The 18,173-nt window shown below is 48.4% G+C and overlaps 9 protein-coding genes across 9 annotated transcripts; 5 read left to right on the plus strand and 4 right to left on the minus strand.

Moving 5' to 3' along the window:
• Positions 1-454: 454 nt before the first annotated feature.
• On the plus strand, positions 455-2,150 carry N7509_001387 (putative pyruvate dehydrogenase complex, dihydrolipoamide acetyltransferase component; the record flags this gene model as incomplete). The annotated part of the gene is made up of 4 exons (XM_056626024.1): positions 455-558; positions 624-673; positions 776-999; positions 1,089-2,150. The coding sequence occupies 4 exons, from the start codon at positions 455-457 to the stop codon at positions 2,148-2,150; spliced, it is 1,440 nt and encodes a 479-aa protein (XP_056494606.1).
• Positions 2,151-3,272: 1,122 nt separating this feature from the next.
• Positions 3,273-4,813, minus strand: N7509_001388 (DUF1593 domain-containing protein; the record flags this gene model as incomplete). The annotated part of the gene is made up of 2 exons (XM_056626025.1): positions 3,273-3,949; positions 4,000-4,813. 2 exons carry the CDS (start codon positions 4,811-4,813, stop codon positions 3,273-3,275), a joined length of 1,491 nt encoding a protein of 496 aa, XP_056494607.1.
• A 261-nt stretch (positions 4,814-5,074) lies between these two features.
• N7509_001389 (Mpv17/PMP22 family protein) lies at positions 5,075-5,647 on the plus strand (the record flags this gene model as incomplete). The annotated part of the gene is made up of 1 exon (XM_056626026.1): positions 5,075-5,647. One exon carries the CDS (start codon positions 5,075-5,077, stop codon positions 5,645-5,647), a length of 573 nt encoding a protein of 190 aa, XP_056494608.1.
• Positions 5,648-6,002: 355 nt separating this feature from the next.
• Positions 6,003-7,676, plus strand: N7509_001390 (high-affinity glucose transporter; the record flags this gene model as incomplete). Its single annotated transcript, XM_056626027.1, has 2 exons — positions 6,003-6,468; positions 6,523-7,676. The coding sequence occupies 2 exons, from the start codon at positions 6,003-6,005 to the stop codon at positions 7,674-7,676; spliced, it is 1,620 nt and encodes a 539-aa protein (XP_056494609.1).
• A 122-nt stretch (positions 7,677-7,798) lies between these two features.
• On the minus strand, positions 7,799-9,355 carry N7509_001391 (uncharacterized protein; the record flags this gene model as incomplete). The annotated part of the gene is made up of 6 exons (XM_056626028.1): positions 7,799-8,260; positions 8,329-8,537; positions 8,619-8,760; positions 8,828-8,927; positions 8,991-9,118; positions 9,176-9,355. The coding sequence occupies 6 exons, from the start codon at positions 9,353-9,355 to the stop codon at positions 7,799-7,801; spliced, it is 1,221 nt and encodes a 406-aa protein (XP_056494610.1).
• Positions 9,356-9,615: 260 nt separating this feature from the next.
• N7509_001392 (uncharacterized protein) lies at positions 9,616-9,922 on the plus strand (the record flags this gene model as incomplete). The annotated part of the gene is made up of 2 exons (XM_056626029.1): positions 9,616-9,750; positions 9,800-9,922. 2 exons carry the CDS (start codon positions 9,616-9,618, stop codon positions 9,920-9,922), a joined length of 258 nt encoding a protein of 85 aa, XP_056494611.1.
• Positions 9,923-10,864: 942 nt separating this feature from the next.
• On the plus strand, positions 10,865-12,454 carry N7509_001393 (putative FAD-dependent oxygenase; the record flags this gene model as incomplete). The annotated part of the gene is made up of 2 exons (XM_056626030.1): positions 10,865-11,068; positions 11,210-12,454. 2 exons carry the CDS (start codon positions 10,865-10,867, stop codon positions 12,452-12,454), a joined length of 1,449 nt encoding a protein of 482 aa, XP_056494612.1.
• A 1,002-nt stretch (positions 12,455-13,456) lies between these two features.
• On the minus strand, positions 13,457-15,373 carry N7509_001394 (putative MFS peptide transporter; the record flags this gene model as incomplete). Its single annotated transcript, XM_056626031.1, has 2 exons — positions 13,457-15,279; positions 15,370-15,373. 2 exons carry the CDS (start codon positions 15,371-15,373, stop codon positions 13,457-13,459), a joined length of 1,827 nt encoding a protein of 608 aa, XP_056494613.1.
• Positions 15,374-16,480: 1,107 nt separating this feature from the next.
• Positions 16,481-17,404, minus strand: N7509_001395 (uncharacterized protein; the record flags this gene model as incomplete). The annotated part of the gene is made up of 1 exon (XM_056626032.1): positions 16,481-17,404. The coding sequence occupies one exon, from the start codon at positions 17,402-17,404 to the stop codon at positions 16,481-16,483; it is 924 nt and encodes a 307-aa protein (XP_056494614.1).
• Positions 17,405-18,173: the final 769 nt, after the last annotated feature.

The raw sequence follows: 18,173 nt of genomic DNA on the forward strand, positions 1-18,173 counted from the left end.
GACACCTGAGGACACCTGAAGACACCTGACAAAGTCAGGTGGCTGTCAGGTGACTAGGAACATAACATCACGTGACTGGGTCTCCCCATATCACTTACGTGCTACCACCATGTCACCTGACCCCAGTCACCTGATGAAGTCAGGTGCCTGTCAGGTGACCCGGACGGGGCCGCTCACCGAACCCCCTTAAGGAGCCAAGGCGGTAAGGTTCGCTCCTGCCGCAAAGCCAAAAGCGCAAAAGGGAGGAATCGGAGCAAAAACCACCTTACATAAGGAAAACTGGCAGCTCAACAGAAAAGTTCACCAAGACAAGCCCGACTTCTTCCCCCCAACTCCTCCATCTCCGGCCCCTCCACATCTCCCCCTGCGCCGGCATCTCTCTCTCTTTTGCGTGATCGCATTGAGGGTTCTTTATATTCCCTTTTCTTCCATTCTTACTCCTCCACCGCTCAATATGGTTGCTGCCGCCGTCCGGATGCGCACCCCGGCCATGATGGCTCGAGGTGCTGCCTCGATGCGCCGCCCTCAGGTCTCCTACAAGTTCCAGGAAGTCATCCAGTACGCGCTCTAATCCCCTCTCTACACCTAAATCAATCCATTGCTAACCATTATCCTTCGCGCAGGAACCAATTGCCCAGCATCTCCGCGCTTTCCCGCTACTATGCTTCTAAGAGTACGCACCCCCCCCAACAAACCGATTTTCGATATCCGAGCTCCTCTCCCTACAACAGCGACAATGAGGACCATTCTTTCTAACTCGCATTCTCATCTACAGCTTTCCCTTCGCACACCATCATCAGCATGCCCGCGCTGTCCCCTACAATGACCGCGGGAAACATCGGTGTTTGGCAGAAGAAGGCCGGTGACGGCCTCCAGCCCGGTGATGTTCTCGTCGAGATTGAGACCGATAAGGCGCAGATGGACTTTGAGTTCCAAGATGAGGGTGTCCTCGCCAAGGTCCTGAAGGATTCCGGTGAGAAGGATATCGCCGTCGGTTCGGTAAGAATTTTCCCGAGCTTCCCCGCGGACTTGTGAATCTCCGCAACCCTCTTCCTCTGCTAACAATGCTCTTTTTTCGCGACTTATAGCCCATTGCCGTTTTGGTTGAGGAGGGCACTGATGTCGCCGCTTTCGAGGAGTTCACCCTGGCTGATGCCGGTGGTGACAAGGCTGCCCCTGCCGCCGAGAAGAAGGAGGAGCCCAAGAGCGCTGAGCCTACCCCGGCCCCGGCCGCGGAGCCCGCCGCTATCGAGCCCGAGACTTCGGGTGACAAGCTCCAGCCTAGCTTGGACCGTGAGGCTTCCATCAGCCCTGCTGCCAAGGCCCTCGCTCTCGAGAAGGGTGTCCCCGTCAAGGCTCTGAAGGGTACCGGTCGTGGTGGTCAGATCACCAAGGAGGATGTCGAGAAGTACCAGGGCTCCGCTGGCCCTGCTGCCGCCACCTACGAGGACGTCCCCGCCTCCTCCATGCGCAAGGTCATCGCCAACCGCCTCAAGCAGTCCATGGCCGAGAACCCCCACTACTTCGTCTCCACCACCCTCTCGGTCAGCAAGCTTCTCAAGCTCCGCCAGGCTCTGAACGCCTCCGCTGAGGGCAAGTACAAGCTCTCCGTCAACGACTTCCTGGTCAAGGCCTGCGCCGCCGCCCTGCTGAAGGTGCCCCAGGTCAACTCCAGCTGGATTGAGGTCGACGGCCAGACTGTCATCCGCCAGCACAAGACCGCCGACATCAGTGTCGCCGTCTCCACTCCTACCGGCCTGATCACTCCCGTCGTCCGGAACGTCCAGGGTCTCGGTCTGTCCGGCATCTCCAACCAGGTCCGTGACCTTGGCAAGCGTGCTCGTGACAACAAGCTCAAGCCCGAGGAGTACCAGGGTGGTACTTTCACCATCAGCAACATGGGCATGAACGCCGCCGTTGAGCGCTTCACTGCTGTTATCAACCCCCCTCAGGCCGGTATCCTGGCGGTCGGCACCATCCGCAAGGTTGCCGTCCCCGTTGAGACTGAGGAGGGTACCGTCACTGAGTGGGACGACCAGATCATTGTCACTGGTAGCTTCGACCACAAGGTTGTGGACGGTGCCGTCGGTGGTGAGTGGATCAAGGAGCTGAAGAAGGTGGTGGAGAACCCGCTGGAGCTGCTGCTGTAGAGTAGAGCTCTGGAGTGCCGACTACACCTGTAATCTGTATTAAAACGTTTTCTCCTTAGACCAGCATAGGTCCTTTTTGTCTGATTTAGCAACGCCAATCCATTTTGAGATAGACATGTTTGCATGTGTGCGAAGATGAGAAGGCAGGAGATGAGTAGGCAGTACTAGATACTGTAGTGTAGAGAGCTGATCTTGATTCTTCAGTTCCAGTCTGGAGTAGATCTGAGTTGTAGATCTAAGGGTCCACTAATTGTGGATGGCACTGACATGCATGTGATGACCCTGGGGATGGATTGCGGGGAAGCTTAGAAGCTTGAAAGCTTGGAGATCATGCGAATCTCTCTTCTTTAATAAATTTCGTGAAATTCAGTTCCAATTACGTCCTTCTATCGGAATTCTAGTGGGCCCGGGCCCCAGAGGTTACGATTCTATGCCGAGGCCGGTAAAACGGTTTCCCGACTTGCATATGGCACCCGCAAGGGGATGTCAACCGGCAGAAGGTAAAATGCACAACTCAATTCTCCCAGAAAAGGCCATATGTCATCAAAGAGGATTCTAGGAATCTAATATTTCATTTTAATAGGCATATTTACTACCTTTTCCTTGATATCCCAGGGCTTGCGTGAGAGTGGTTATGCAGAGACCCAATCACATGTTAATGAACAAAACGGATCACGAGAGCTGGTATGATAAGGTAGATAATTTCCAAGGCCCGCAGACTGGGAGGGCTAGATTAATTTACAAATTGCCTTTGGTCCAGGGCTGGGATCAGCTGCTCCGGTTTTTTACGAACCATCAAGTTGAAAAATTGAAACATATATCTACGAGTAGTACTAATCGTAGTAGTAGTTCTATATAATTTCAAGTTCAAGTTGTGGAGGACTCGGATGATGATTGTTAGATGTTAGATTCCAAGGTTTTCATAAGAGGTTCAAATACTAAGCATTTCATACTGGGCGTAGAGTACTTTGGGAAGCGTGGCCGAAATACCGTGACTATAGCAGTGACATTGGTGCTTGGATGGGTGGACCAAATGCTACTGCATAGGTACTAGTGCCTACTCGTAGGTATTACTAGCATCTATTTGCAGACACAATTAACCCTGTTTAAAGCTATTTTAATTCACAATTCGTCATGGCCAGAGTCCCTTTTTTCCAGCGCAATGTTCCCTTTGATGGTTAATATTATGCGCCTATAAGCGACAATATCTCCATCTGATACCTCTAGAATAATGTGCAAGTGCTTGTCGTCGGATGGATGGACTCCTCTTCCCGGCTGTCGCACAGCCTCGGCGTTGGGGATCTCGACAGAAAGCCTAGAGGTATCAGTTGCGTCCATCTTCAAAACGAGTACATCCCGCTTTGGGGTGTTGAGGTTTGAGCTTGGCTCCAAATATTGCCACCACTTGAAGGAGAGGTCATCGCCATCCTGGTCACAAGAAGCAGTTGCATCCAAGATAATCTTTTCACCAGGCATGACTGTATATTCCAAAATATCTCGGCTGGAGCTACCATTCACGACAGCAATAGGGGAATGATTTGCTCCTTCAAACTTGGATTTGATAGTCCACTGCATTCTCGCCTTGAAATCATTCTGGAATGCATTGCGCCATCTCCAAATCGTGACATGGGGACCCATCATTATGCTTCCTGAATCACTGACAATGGTATCGATGCTATCAGCAAAATGCCCTTCACCCCACGCCACTGGCCCATATCGACCTCCCCAGGAGCCCCATTCCGGGTGTTCAGGATCCGATAGTCCTCTCGGGATCAAGTAGAGCAGGGATGGTGAGTCACCTTATAACAATTAGTAGTTGAGGCAAAACTGATTTGGTTTTGTATCTCACCCTCGATAATAAACTCCGTGTCGGGATATCGTGCTCCCAAAGGACCCACAGATTGGATATGGTTTTTGATCCACGATTTCGAAATGACTTCTTTATTTCCACCGCTGGGAAAGTGATAGTAATCATCGCCTGAGATTCCTCCCCAGGCAGCGTTTGCATATCGGTTGAAGTCATGCACACTCGCAATATAGAACAGATTGGGCCAGTTTCTTCGAATCCAAGGCCCACTGTTATCCTGATCGGAGATCGAGTAGACACGCAATTTTGCGACAAATTTCTCCGTTTCTTCAGCTGATCGTGTCGCATTGACATACCACAGTGCCTGGGCGAGAGTGTTGGCACCACCCCACACGGGAATCCACAATGGTTCCTCTGACCTATCCACCGCCGTGACGAGAAGATCTGACCCTTCGCTGTTCTGGTTCTCGCCCACCCCATTCATCCCGTATTTCGTTGAGCCTGACTTGACCAGGTTGAGCAAATAATCAGGCTCTGGCCAACCTGACGCATGCTTCCTGAGATTCTCGACACACTCGGCGTAACCGCCCACGATATCGCGCATTTGATCTGGACGAGTTGAGTCATTGAGCCACCAACTTGTAGTGGCCACCAGACCATCGATTTGGAACTCATTCGCGTATACAAGTAATCGAACTAGTGACTGTGCATCATCAGGCTCATTTGCAATGTCACTCAATAGGAAAAGACGCCGCTGTGGTGATTCTTTTAGCTGGCACTCTGAGAGAGCAGAGGAGTTGGACACAATGGCCCAAAAGGCAGCAAGCAATGGGATTAACCTTCGGAGGCTAGCCATGACGAGATAGGTGGAATAAGTTGTTTCTGTTCACTATTATTTTGAATGAACAGCGGACTCACTTCACCTTCACTAAATAGGCGAGAGCTTGGGCTTCGTCGATGGATCAGGTAAGGGTGGCTCAGGATACCTGATTGGGACGTGGGGGCAACAAACAAGCCGATGCTAACTGACTGACCGCTATAAGACTTGAATCTACTAGCAAAATACACTGATCACTATAGAACAGGGAAAATATCAATTTTTACATCTCATGCCGGCATGCCCTCCCTCGTGGTTGTCACTATCCAATCGGCCATCCTCAAAGCAGGCGCCAATATCACGGCTCAGACTCTATCACAATGGGGAACAGAAGCACCAGCCGAAATGGACTGGGCTCGAGTAGTTGAATTCGCTGTATTTGGCTTGGTCTCTGCGCCCTTGGTCTCCCTTTGGCAAAGTGTTTTGGAGGAAACTTTCCCAACTCAGAATGGCGTTGTTGGGCCAACCCCCGAACCAAACCCCCACGCTCAATCTTCTACTCGAAAGTCCGACGAACAATATCGGGTCAACTGGTGCAATGTTCTTGTGAAACTTTTGTTGGACCAAACCATTGGATTATGCTTCACAAACGTCGTATTCATCACTTGCACCACTGGGGCCAGACTCCAAAGCACAAGCCTCCTGGTTCGCGAAATTGAAGCGAGAATAGTCGGAATTATGAAGGCTGGGTGGAGGATTTGGCCTCTCGTTGCCCTTTTCAATTTCCTATGCGTTCCCTTGCAATGGAGAGTGGCCGTGGCATCTATTATTGGATTTGGCTGGAATATCATCCTCAGTTTCCTGTCGAAGTAAACAGAGAAAAAAGGGGTTGACGCAATGTCACAACTGGGATTTACTGCTGATCTTTACATCGATCCCATAGCCAAGGTCTTCGTCAGCTGTCTACAACTCGACTAGCATTGCGAACAATATCTTGGCAACGGAGTTCAATTAGCAGTTTGTGGCTCGCGTTTCCTTTTTTGCTCGTCGCTCTATGCTTCCCCGCTTTTTGGAAGATGGACCTTGGAAATTCATCCACTCGATGCTTCTTCCCCATGGGGTCAGAAAATCTATATAAGCCTACTCGTACTTTAATAGGTCTATAATATGGTATTATATATTCCTTTTATTCTAGTTGTGATCTCGCCCCTGCAGCGATAATTTCATTATGTTGGCCACTCTCAAGGTAACGTCTTTGTACCAAGACCTAAATTGGCGGCTGGTCCTCATCGGTTTCACAGCGTCACTGGGAGCCATGGGATTTGGCTTTGACAATGGTTGGTGGGGCGGTGCTTTAGGCCTATCCGAATTCCAGCACAAGTATGGAGCCTATGATTCGGATCTTGATCAATGGGCAATTCCCTCTGACAAGACTTCCGTTGGAACTGGAACCGGATCTGCTGGCATTATTCTTGGTTGCATCCTAGCTCCAATAATAACTTCACGGTTCGGTCGTAAGATGGGCTTTATGGCCTTGTCGTGCCTGATGATCGTGGGTATTATATTGGAAGCCAGTGCTATTGCCTCCTTTTGGCAGCTAGCCGTTGGGAGAATCATTGTTTACTCTGGCATTGGGTTGGCTTCGAACGTTGTTCCGACATACTTATCCGAATGTTCACCCCAGCGTGTTCGAGGTTAGTACTCATGCCTATGAATTTTTCAATGAGGGCGATTATCTAACGGTATAGGTGCCTTTCTTTCGCTCTATTCATTTTTCACATCATTTGGCGTTTTCATGGCAACCCTCGTTGTCTACCTATGCCGGAACAGAAGTGATAACTCTCAGTATCTGTATGGAGGCTTCTCATATTCCCAGTCAATTTTTATTTGCAAGCTGACCAAGTCATCAACTCGAAGGATTGTAATCTGCTGCCAATTGTTCGTCCCTGTAGGATATCTACTTGCCTTTCCGTTTCTTCCTGAGTCGCCCCGATACCTTGTCTACCGTGGAAAATTTGACGAGGCAGAAGAGGTCATGAAAAAGCTGTACAACCATCCGGAAACCATTACGCAAGAAATCGAAATGCTCCGTGTTCAAATTGAAGAACAACGAGAGCTCCATAAAGCGACGACGGTCTTGGACTGTTTCAAAGGAACCAATCTGCGTCGAACCATTGCAGCGATGGGAGTTCAAATTATTCAGCAAGCACAAGGTGTCTCATTTATTCAAAATTTTATTGTGACATTTATGCAACAAATGGGATTCCCTGATCCCCTTAAAACCAACGTTCTCGTTACGGGCTGCTCATTTGTGTGTCATATTATTACTTTCGTTACCTTTGACAAACTCGGTCGTCGCAATTCTCTCTTTCTTGGCTCTGTGGGTCTCGCTGCCACAATGCTGGGTACAGGAGGAGCCATTGAATCTAGCCCTACGGTCGCAGATCTTTCCTCGCAAGCAAAGAATGCCTGTGCAGCTTTGTTGATCCTTTGGTACTGCATTTACGGCTTTACGTGGGGTCCCGGATGCTGGATTGTCACTGGCGAGATTGGAACAGGTCAGCTTCGTGAACGTACCGTGTTCCTTGCGTCCATGGGCAGCTTCCTAACATCAGTCCCTATCAACTTCGTCAATCCGTACGTACAGAGTGCTATTGGTGGGAGAGTCACTTTCATTTACGGTGCATTTTCTGTCGTCTCGCTGTTATTTGTATGGATCTGTGTGCCGGAGACCAGCCGAAGATCGCTGGAAGAGTTGGATGAGATGTTTCAAAACAAAGTCCCCACCTGGCAATTCGATAAATACGTGTGCTCCGGAATTGGTGCTGAGATCACGAAGTTGGAGCATGGTGAGCTTTCTGAGCAGAAAGTTGTTAAGGTGGAGGTTTCGACAAGAGATTGAATTGTTCTCTAGATAGTTGGTGCCACACAGTAGCTGAGATCAGGTATCAGCTTAAATAATTGGGTATAAGGCAAATTGGAATTCAAAATCGTAAAAGTCTATATTTTTATTATAAGTCACCGCTACCATACTTCCCGAACACTTCGCGCTCCATCACTCGTCCGACTAACAGACTCATTCGTAACATCAACCTGATTCGAGACCATGATGCCGCTCGAAGAAGGAGTCCCGTTATCGGTTGACTGGATATGTGTAACATTGTGACGGATATTCTGCATCTTGATCTCATCCTCCATCATCCGTTCCTCACTCTCAGTGAATGTCATCCCAATTGTGATAGGATCCATGTCTGAACGGCCCTTGCGGCTAGCAAAGTTTCCACGACCGCTGATAGTATGCAACCCGCCGGAGGCGGAGGGTGTCTTGTAATTTGTCTTATGAGACGATCCAAACTTGCTGCCGAACACCCTTGTAAGCCATGTGCGGAATAGGTGGAAGACCATTGGAAGGTTGGTTGTAATGACTGCGACGAAGGTTTCGCGGGTACCCCATTCGTTGGCAACAGTAGCACCGTTCTCGGGATCCTAGTAGGTAAAAATCATGTCAGCTGGGTATCCATGGGTTTAATCGATTCCTAATGGGTGGAACTAACCACTAGTAGGAAGACACTCTTGAGTGTTGCACAGACGAGAATGAAAATACCGGCGCTTAGGACGATAGTTGTCGCAATCTTTTTGATGACCTTTAGGCTGGATTTCCAGAGCATAGGAATCGGGATGAAGATCAGGTATGGGTCTGTGAGGAGGTTCGCGGCAAAGGTCACGGCGATGACGGGTTTGGAAATTGCTGGCTGGCACACATCTGGATAGAGAAATCAAAGTAAGAATGATGGTATGATCTATAAATCTCAAGGTCTGAGATAAGCGGGGGGACAAGACTGACTGCCGGGGTCAGGATTAATCTGCCAGTTTTTGTGAAATGGTCTGCATGATGCAAGAATCGCGACCATGCTGGCGATGAAGCTCGCCGTAATGAGGGCAAGGCCGACGTATATGGGAATCTGGTATCGACGGCCGAGTCCTTCCTGTAATATAATTTTTTAGCCATCGATTCAGATCCGAGTCCTTAATTAACATCGTCGAAATACATACCATAAGGCGAAGATAGAATGCCAGCATTGATAACTTCAAAGAGTTGATCAATGCTACATATGTACTCCATCCTGCGATTTGGATCTTGGAACCAGTCACTCTAGTTGGAATATTAGTTCATGGCCCTCATTGCATATTTATTGTCTTTTCAATGGGAGCATACCTGGCGGAATATTCCGAGCTGCTCGGTGATAGCGCAGTCCGCTGCGCATCTGTCATGCTATTATTTGCGAGGCCGTTGGCTACTGCACCGACATTATATGCCAGAGCCGTCTGTGCTGTATAGAATATCTGTATCATAGTATCAGTAGGCGCACGCAGCTACCAGTAGTATTGAACAGTACACACAATTCCAATCCATATCAAATAGTCATCCAGTCGCAGATTTCTCAAGCCCACAGCTCTAATTCGGGAATATGTTCTGAGGATCGTAAAAGCGACACCAATTCCGTATAAAGTCCATAGTTCAATATTTGTCTTCCTTGCAGCATCAGCGGCGGCATCCCGCACCCATAAAGCAAAGACCATGATCTGCACGTTAAGTTTGGTGGAGTAGGATCAGCGTGAGAGGATGGCTGTGAGGAAGTTTATCGATAGTAGAGAATGCACTGCTTGTTTTCCCTCTCCTTCGTATTGTTTCTACCATCCGGGAGATTTTTGAGCGTTCAATGATCGTGATTTTCTAGAAAAGCGATTAAAAGCATGTGCAAAAAGTATAAGGTCAGACTGTTGAATAAAGAATAATATCCTTGCCCTAAAATTCGGGCCTGGGGGGCCACCAACACCACATGGTTGGAACCTGTGGTTCTCACATTCCAAGAACTTTAATCAGCGATTTGAACACTACGTACCCATTTTTCAGCTACCCGAAGGATGCAATCGGACTAACCGACAAAGCAGCTCAGCGCGAGAATGCCTCTCTGGTAAGTGGGTACGCCCCACACCTCCTTGATCATGTAGTATTATGTCCAGGTGTTCCAAGGTCTCGCCTTCGGCGCCGGTTTTATGGACACTCCACATGGTAATCTCCATATATTAATTGACCGAAACCTGCGGCCGAAGACTGGAACCACATATCGTGATCAATTAAGTTAGAAAATGAGTTCGTTTCAGTGAAACCTGATCGTGATCCACCAACAGAATTAGATTGGCTGAATTGTTGTAGAACCCCATCTGTGCTCGGCAATCCGAAATCAGCTTCTATGTACATCAATCGTATGTAAAATAGTGCGTTCTTAGTCTTTCATCACGTTTTCCATGTACTACTCCCTACAGAGAGTACTATGTATAGATTACAAAATTCATAATTGAACTAACTACAGTAGTAACTCAGTACACCAAGAGAAGTCTGGGAGGCTTCCCCTTAATGATGATTTAAATTCACAGCAACGGATCTCGGAAGTGCACGGATCATTAGTGTTAACTACTGCTATTGCGAATAGAGTAGATTTAATTCCCAACCTGCTGGATCAGATTATAGTACCGGCATCCGGAGAGGCGGCACTATAATCTGAGCCCTCTCAAAAACGATGCAACTACAGGGATTCGAGTGCGCCTCAGTAGCTCCCTAATAGGGTGGATCGTCCAAGCTCTGCATTCCTAATGGATGAATATTCATAATTAGAGGGGGCTGTGGTTCCCAAGGGCCTCTCGGCGCCCAAATCGCTCCGAATCGCCCCACATACTTGGGGTCCAAAACCGCCCGAGTTGTATCTCTGGGTCGGATCTCGGACCATGATGCAGACGCGGTCGGCGCTCAGGTGGAGATCTTGAATAAATTGTACTGAGAGTGGTGTTTTTCATAGGGTTAGTTACTCCGATGCGCTCAAGGTCTGCACACTAGAAATTTTAGTTGTTTCGGACCTTGCACCTCAATGGGGTTTGGAGCAGCCTACTAGTCGTTTTCTCTTCGAACGTTGGAAGATACGCAAGGGGTGACCCCACCTTGGCAGTCTTGGGTTCCCTTTTTTTCTTTTGTCGTTCATATATTTGATTTTCTGGAGAGCTGGACAATCTCTCTGGTTAAGCATTGGAAAAATGTTCTCCCTCAGGTTGATCACTGCCATTGCTGCTTTGGCTTCCACTGTGGTGGGTAGCTCTGTGCAGGGAAAATGCCCTACCGGTGATGTTGACATGAAGGCCTTTGCCAAAAGCCTTTCCCGCACTGCCGAAGTCTATTACCCTGGTTCCAGTGGCTTCGAAAATGTCACCACCCGCTGGTCTGTTCTCGAGGAACCCAAGGTAAATGTGGTTGTCGTCCTGGGACAGAGAATGACGTTGCTGAGACTGTAAGTTCCCATATTCAACCTCCCTGTCCAATCTTTCTTTGATGGAGAGTGATTTGGACAACATGATCGTACACTAACTTTGATTTCAATCAAGGTTAAATATGCCAACAAGAAGAACGTCCCATTTCTCGCCTACAATGGGGTCCACGGGGCCCTTGTTTCCTTGGGTAAAATGGATCACGGAATTGGCATCTCTCTTAGCAAGTTGCGAAGTGTCAAGGTTAACGACGATGGCAAGACTGCCACAATTGGAGGTGGAGTCATGTCCAAGCAGATCACCGATGACTTGTGGGCAGCTGGAAAGCAGACCGTTACTGGAACCTGCGAGTGTGTCAGCTATCTGGGGCCTGCACTTGGTGGTGGACATGGCTGGCTCCAGGGCCACCACGGACTTGTCGCTGATCAGTTTGTCTCGATGAATGTTGTACTTGCTGATGGCACTTTGACCACCATCGATGCCGACTCTGAGCTGTGGTGGGCAATGAAGGGCGCAGGTCACAACTTTGGCATTGTTACCTCAGTCACCTCTAAGATCTACGATATCGAGCATACTGACTGGGCCATCGAGACCATCACTTTCAGTGGCGACAAAGTCGAGGCTGTTTACCAAGCTGCCAATGACTATCTCGTCAAAGACGGCACCCAGCCCGCCGGCGTCATCAACTGGTCTTACTGGATGAACGATGGCTCTGACCCCAACAGCCCTGTTATCGTCTTTTATATCATCCAGGAAGGAGTCAAGGCTGTCGAGTCCACTTACACCAAGGCATTCCACGATATCGGACCTATCTCTATCAATCCTCAATCAGGAACATATAAGGACCTCGCCAACTGGACCAGCATCGCCGTCGACTCCCCTCCATGCCAGAAACTCGGCTTCGCCAACCCTCGCTTTCCCATCTATCTGGAACAATACAACGTTCCCGCCCAGAAGAAGGCCTGGGATATCTACGCTCCCGCCGTTAGCGGCTCTTCTCCCTTCAACAACTCCATCTTCATGTTCGAGGGGTACTCCGCCGAGGGCGTCCACGCCATCGCTGCTGACTCCACTGCGTTCGCTTTCCGCTCGGAAAACATCCTTGCCGCCCCAATGATCAACTACGCCCCTGCCGGTGAGGCCCTGGAGCGTAAGGCTGCCGATCTTGGCAACCAGCTTCGCAACATCCTCTCTGCGGCGACCGGTCGCGATGACTTCCGCGCCTACATCAACTATGCCTATGGCTCGGAGACATCGCAGCAGATCTACGGTAGCGAACACTGGCGTCAAGAGCGCCTGCGTGGACTCAAGCACAAGTATGACCCCCGAGGTAAGTTGAGCTTCTATGCTCCTATCGAGTAAGCGCATGGGATTGGGTTCGATAGGAGTACGCATTTACTACTAGCTGTTTAGTATGTTGTGCCTTTTACCTAGGCAATACCCATGGATTTACATCAGACCACATGCCCAAGCCTCCACCTGTTGGGGCCACTGGCAGTTGGTATGATTACAAGCACATATGTATGTAAATATAATGTATATAAGAAATGCAGAAATATTCGCTTTCATCTTTTTCAAATTTCCCCTAAATTTAAAAGCGGACGTAGATACTCACGGGCCCCGGAAGATGCGGCGGAGATAAGACCTTATAACTCATAAAAGTTCGTAAACTACTACACTTGACTACGCGACCTGGGCAAGTACTACTAGTACTAATATCATTTAGCCCTGAGCAATCGAGAAATTGGGTACCATATACCGAGAATTGTGTAAAAGGCCCTAAGCCCTAAAGCATGTGGAAATAGCCTGCAGATGGAACGAATGAGGGTTAGTTATAGCAATTCTTGGCTTCTATCGAACATGAGAACCATTAGGAATTCAAAATTGATCAATGGGAATCAAGTTTTTGTGAGTGATTCTGTTCTTCGCGGAAAAAAAATGTCCAGGTCCTGTCGCCATCAATATTCTTTTCTGTGCCCCAACCCGCCTTATTAGGTATCTCTGCAATTGCATGATAGCCACGATCCAATAGGTCTGCGCATATAGAAGAACGGATAGCCGCTCTGGCGCTTATGCTCAAATACTGGTGTTCTCGAGACTTTAATTATTTCGTCGGTATTTCTTTCTGTCCCTGCAGACTGTCAGTGCCTGAATTGTCTATCACCCTATCGCTATACTACCACAATTTAGGGTTCCGATTTCAGCTACTTGATAACTACATACGCCGAGGAAAAATAGATGGCACTTGTTTTAGTTGAGCTCTAAATTGTTATTGTTATTGTTATTTTCATTGTTGAAGCTGCAATTGAAGATATCCTGATATAGTTGTCTGATATCAATGAGTTACATCTGTAATCTAAACCCTCAGCGCAGCCTTCTGCCCCTGCTCCTGTTCATCTTCCTCATCAAGTTCATCCCCGCGTTGAATGTTTCATGATTCAAATGTTTGAACCTGAACCAGAAGATTATAGACTGGACCGCTAGAGCCACTGCAGGGGCACCCCAGAGCCATAAGAGGTATGGATCTTTCGTAACTGGAATAAGGATCTCTCCAAGGGCGCTACTCAAAGCATTCATGAAAAGGAAGACAGCCACGACCAGACTCTTCATGCTCTTCGGTGACCGTGCATAGGCAACCTCATATGCAGTCACAGCCGCGAAACACTCACTTAGTGCAGCAAGGACAGTAGTAGCAAGCTGCCACCAAATACTGATCGGTGCCACCTCATCGCAGGTGGAGGCTTGATATCCACAAGGTGAGAGCTCGTAAACCTTCCACTGCGTCAACGTTCCTGCAAGACCGGAAAGTGTGGCTAGGAAGAAGCCAAAGGTGATTCGAGTTATCGGGCCTGGGGTCATCTTGTAGCGGCGTAGAGTTGGGTATATCACGAATGTTAAAAGAGGAATTGTGACAATGATTGTCAAGGCGTTGAAGTTGTTTAAGATGTCGTTGGGAGCTCCATTTGTTACCATCGATCCGCCTTGGTTTGACTGGACAGAGCCGAGGCCTCCGTCGTTCATATACCAAATTGGAAAGTAGATGAAAATATCGCATGCTTGAAGAGTTGTCGCGACCTTTGCAACAGTCTTGTCTGTCCAAGGTACGCTGATACCTTGACTTTCAAGCTTAGAAGGCTTTGCGGAATCCCAAAAGTCCTTTCGCCAGATTTTGAATTTGCTGCCGCGAAGTGCCCTTGCGGTGATTTTGAATGCTTCGGTGAGCTCTTTCCCTCCACTAGGAGGCTCTTTGTGCAATCTCTTATAGACCACCAACAGTAGAATTGGCAGCAGAAAGTAGATGACGGCGGATAATAGAAAGGACAGCCAATATCCAACATATTTCTCTGCATATGTTGTGGCGAGCATATAGAAAGCACCGATATTCACGAAACCGTAGAACAGAAGCATAATCCTGTTTGTAGTTGCTTCCGGGTCAACAATTACCCTTTCTCCAGACTTGAGAGTCCGTACGAAAGGCTTTTTGTTTTTGTTCTGATCCAAAATGAGGGGAGATACATTGGGCTTGAATATACCAGCTCCGAACGCTAGGATCAAAAGACCGAGGATGAATGGCGGAGCAGCGTTTGACTGTCCTTTCTGTAGAACTGATGGGATAACACCGACCAGTTGAATGATATGAGCTATACCACATAGGACGACTCCGACGAAGATAGCTTTGTAACGTCCAACATAAACATCCGCCCACCATCCACCGAAGATGGGAATCACATAGGCCAAGAAGACAAATAGCAGAGTCAAGCCACTACTGGCTTGCAAGCCCATACCTAGGGCACCTGCAGTCTTCTGTGTTCCTCGTGGAGGAGCCCCAGCACCATTTCCCCCTAGAAAATAGCTTTTAGTAAAGAGGTCTTGGTATCTATGGCGTAGCACAGACTGGGGATCGTAGAGATTGTAAATACCTTCTGGAAGCGGGTACTCGATAAAGTTGGCGTACACGGTTTTAGCGCCATAATAAGACGCTCGCTCTGCAAACTCAACGAGACAAAGCGAGAAAGATACCCATGGCAGGTTATCGGCAACCTTACGTAGGGTTTCGTTTTCTTCCTCCGTTGGAAGAGGCTTTTCGGTGTCTGAGTCTATTTCCTGCGCTGCCGTCTGCACTTTTTCTGACTGCTTGGAAATAATATCGGTGGTCACTGCGCCGTTTGACTCGTCCGCGTGTGGCGCTGCTAGAAATTAAGAATGATCCCGCGCGTTAGCGGACTTGTTTACCCGCGGAGTCTCCACCCAAAGGGTTGGCGATAGTGAGTACATACCCATCATGAGTTAAAAGGGCGCGAAACGACAACACTTCGGAAATTTTTGAAGCAAAATCTCGACCCGCCGGCCAGCTATTATAGCTGCCGTCGCTGTCAAGCAAATCCCAAGCGCAGATGTCGCAATACTCAAAAGCTTGTGTTTTTCCGCCGAGAAGTAAGTGGAGAACGGCCATTGGGCCTAAACTGGCCATATTTTAATCACGCTATCGGCGCCATGATCACGATCATTCAACAATGCAACACTGCATTGACGCGTTCTGACTTTGTTCTCTCCGAACGAGGTTCCTGCTGGCATGTATGTTAGCTAACACCCGAAGAGATCGTTTCCGGTCGGACTTTTCGCTATTCGCGCAGCTCACTATGGCTCTTTCCTCTCATTTTTATCAGAAAGGCGTGCCGAGCAAAAGGCCTTCTGCTACTGGCTCCGCGGAGGAGCGAGAGAAATGCAAGTGATGGTCAGATAAGAGAGGGGAAGAGAGCGAGGCTATTTGGAGATAGAACGGTGGCGTGGCGATCTTGCTGCCTGAGGCCATGGGGGAGTCTCAACATTTCTGATATGAAACACGCTATGGGGTTGACATCTAGATTTATACTTTTTTATTGTCCAGGAGTGGGGAAACAAAAATCAACCGCGCCATAAAACAGCCCTGTGCCTAGGTCCTAGAGCAATTACCTTCAAGTCCCGGGCGAGCTTTTCTTGCAAAAGGGGTTTCGAGTGTCCGAGGAAATTAATACATGACGCTTTACTAAATTAATACATGACGCTTTACTACTACGTACGCCCATATACAGCATTAAAACCAAATTGATTAGAAAGCAGTTTCAAGTCGGCTGTTTGGATAGCCTTGAGGCAGACTGGGATGATCTCAAGTTTGCTCGCATCACAACAACTTGAATTACTACTAGTACTATTAGTAGTCAACGCGCATCCCCACTACGACGAGGACGGTTTGGATCCAAAGTGCCTCTGAGCAGTTCTGATATCTGTTGTTCCACCCATTCCATAGCCCCGGCAATACCAGCCGCCGCAATTGTTGAACTATCCGCTATTCCGGTTCTGGGGTAGGGGCCCGGGTTGGCATACGAGTGTAAACACTCTCGCCTTCACTCAGGTTGTCGAAGTCCTCCTCATCCATTGTATCGAAGGCAACCCCTTGGTCGTTTTCGTTTGGGTCATCGTCATCATGTCCATTCTCGTCTGGCTCATCTCCCCCTGTCCATTCTCAGCCTGCGCTGCTGCGAGATTCCTTAAAGTCTCCAGAAGACCGGGACTTAACACCCTCTCGAAAAAGGCGAGCTGCCTTTCCCTAAGTGGAGGGGAGTCAACCGCATATTTGGCATAGTATGCCTCCCATTCATCCGAGACCCTGAATTCCAACGTCACCGACCGCTCCTCGTCGTCAAGACCCTCATAAACTAGCCTCCAGAGATCAGGCTCGACGACAATAATATACCAACGCTGAGCCCAATTATAGTAATCGCCCTGAAATGCAACCTCAAGCTGTTCACAGCTCCAGTTCTGAAAAGATGGCGCAGCGAATTCTGATCTAAATTCCTTGCGCAATTTGGGAAGATTCTTCCTGAGAATAAATTGTCTACAATCGACAACTATTTTCTTCAGCGCCTTTCTTCGTCGAATGGTAGCCATCAGAGCCCTTGCAAATGCAGCAAGTGTGATTTCGACGGGGGAATCAGGACCCCCTACGGCATCCTCTCGAGGTTTCAACTTTTTCCACGTTTCATCCTGTCCCGTTGGCCAAAGAACCAGTTCCTCGATGTTATGAAGCCCAAACTTGTCAAAGGGATAATCAGGAAGGTAAAACAGCCAATTATGTTCCCCTCGGGACGTGTGATCCATGTGATAGCAGAAAGTGACGGATTTGATGGCCGAGAGCATATCGGGGTTCAGATTGGGATAATAACCGGCGAAATCCAAGTCACCGCCGCAATCCACAGGCCACGAGACACATGAGATTGCCAAAAATTTGGCTTCTTGGTAGATCTGTCGGCATGTGCGGAGTGGCCTGAGCATATTGGAGGGGAGTGACCCCCACATATTTGGATGCTCATCTTCGTTTGGAGTGAAAGCATAGCGATAAATTTGAAAGCGAAGCTCATGGGGAAGAGTCAGAAGAGGGCTGGCGAAGGCGGATTGTTTGGTCAGGTTGGCCATTGTGGTTCAAATGGTGATTGATTTCAGAGGAACACTATGGGATGTGTGCGATGGAGGGAATCCTCGCTATATCTACCTATCTCATGACAAACGGTGTGCACTTGGCAGCAGAAAGCAATGGAACTTGAAGCAAACATGCAATGCAGGCAAGCGTACTCGTAACCCTAGTCCTGCATATATGAAACATGAAACATGAAGTGTGAGCTGGCAATGCAGCTAACCCTGAGGCCATCACCATTGCGGAGTTAAGTAATTCCGTAGTTCCGGGATGCCAAGAATAACGCTACAGTGTGTACATACGAGTAGTGAATCTGACAGTGCAGATTGGCCGTGTGTAATACCCAGTCGTATGGAAAGACTGTTGATGTTTTGCTTGAAGTAGAAATAGAAATAGAAATAGCTTAAATATGCCAAATATCGACCACTAATATTGGGTTATCCTACTCCTAGTAATAGTTCACTACTAGCCACTTGCAGGTAACTTTGGTAGAGCACGTCAGTGGCGGATTAGTCATTCCCCGTCAACTGCTCAACACAGCAGAGCTGGTACTCAATTGGGGTATACCTGGGCTGAAAGTAAATAAATATACTATTACTATACTGGATGGTAATTAACTGACTCTCTTCT

Source organism: Penicillium cosmopolitanum (genome assembly GCF_028827165.1).
Source record: "Penicillium cosmopolitanum strain IBT 29677 chromosome Unknown utg000003l:1.0-3747932.0:1.0-3751027.0, whole genome shotgun sequence".
Classification (NCBI taxonomy): Eukaryota; Fungi; Ascomycota; class Eurotiomycetes; order Eurotiales; family Aspergillaceae; genus Penicillium; species Penicillium cosmopolitanum.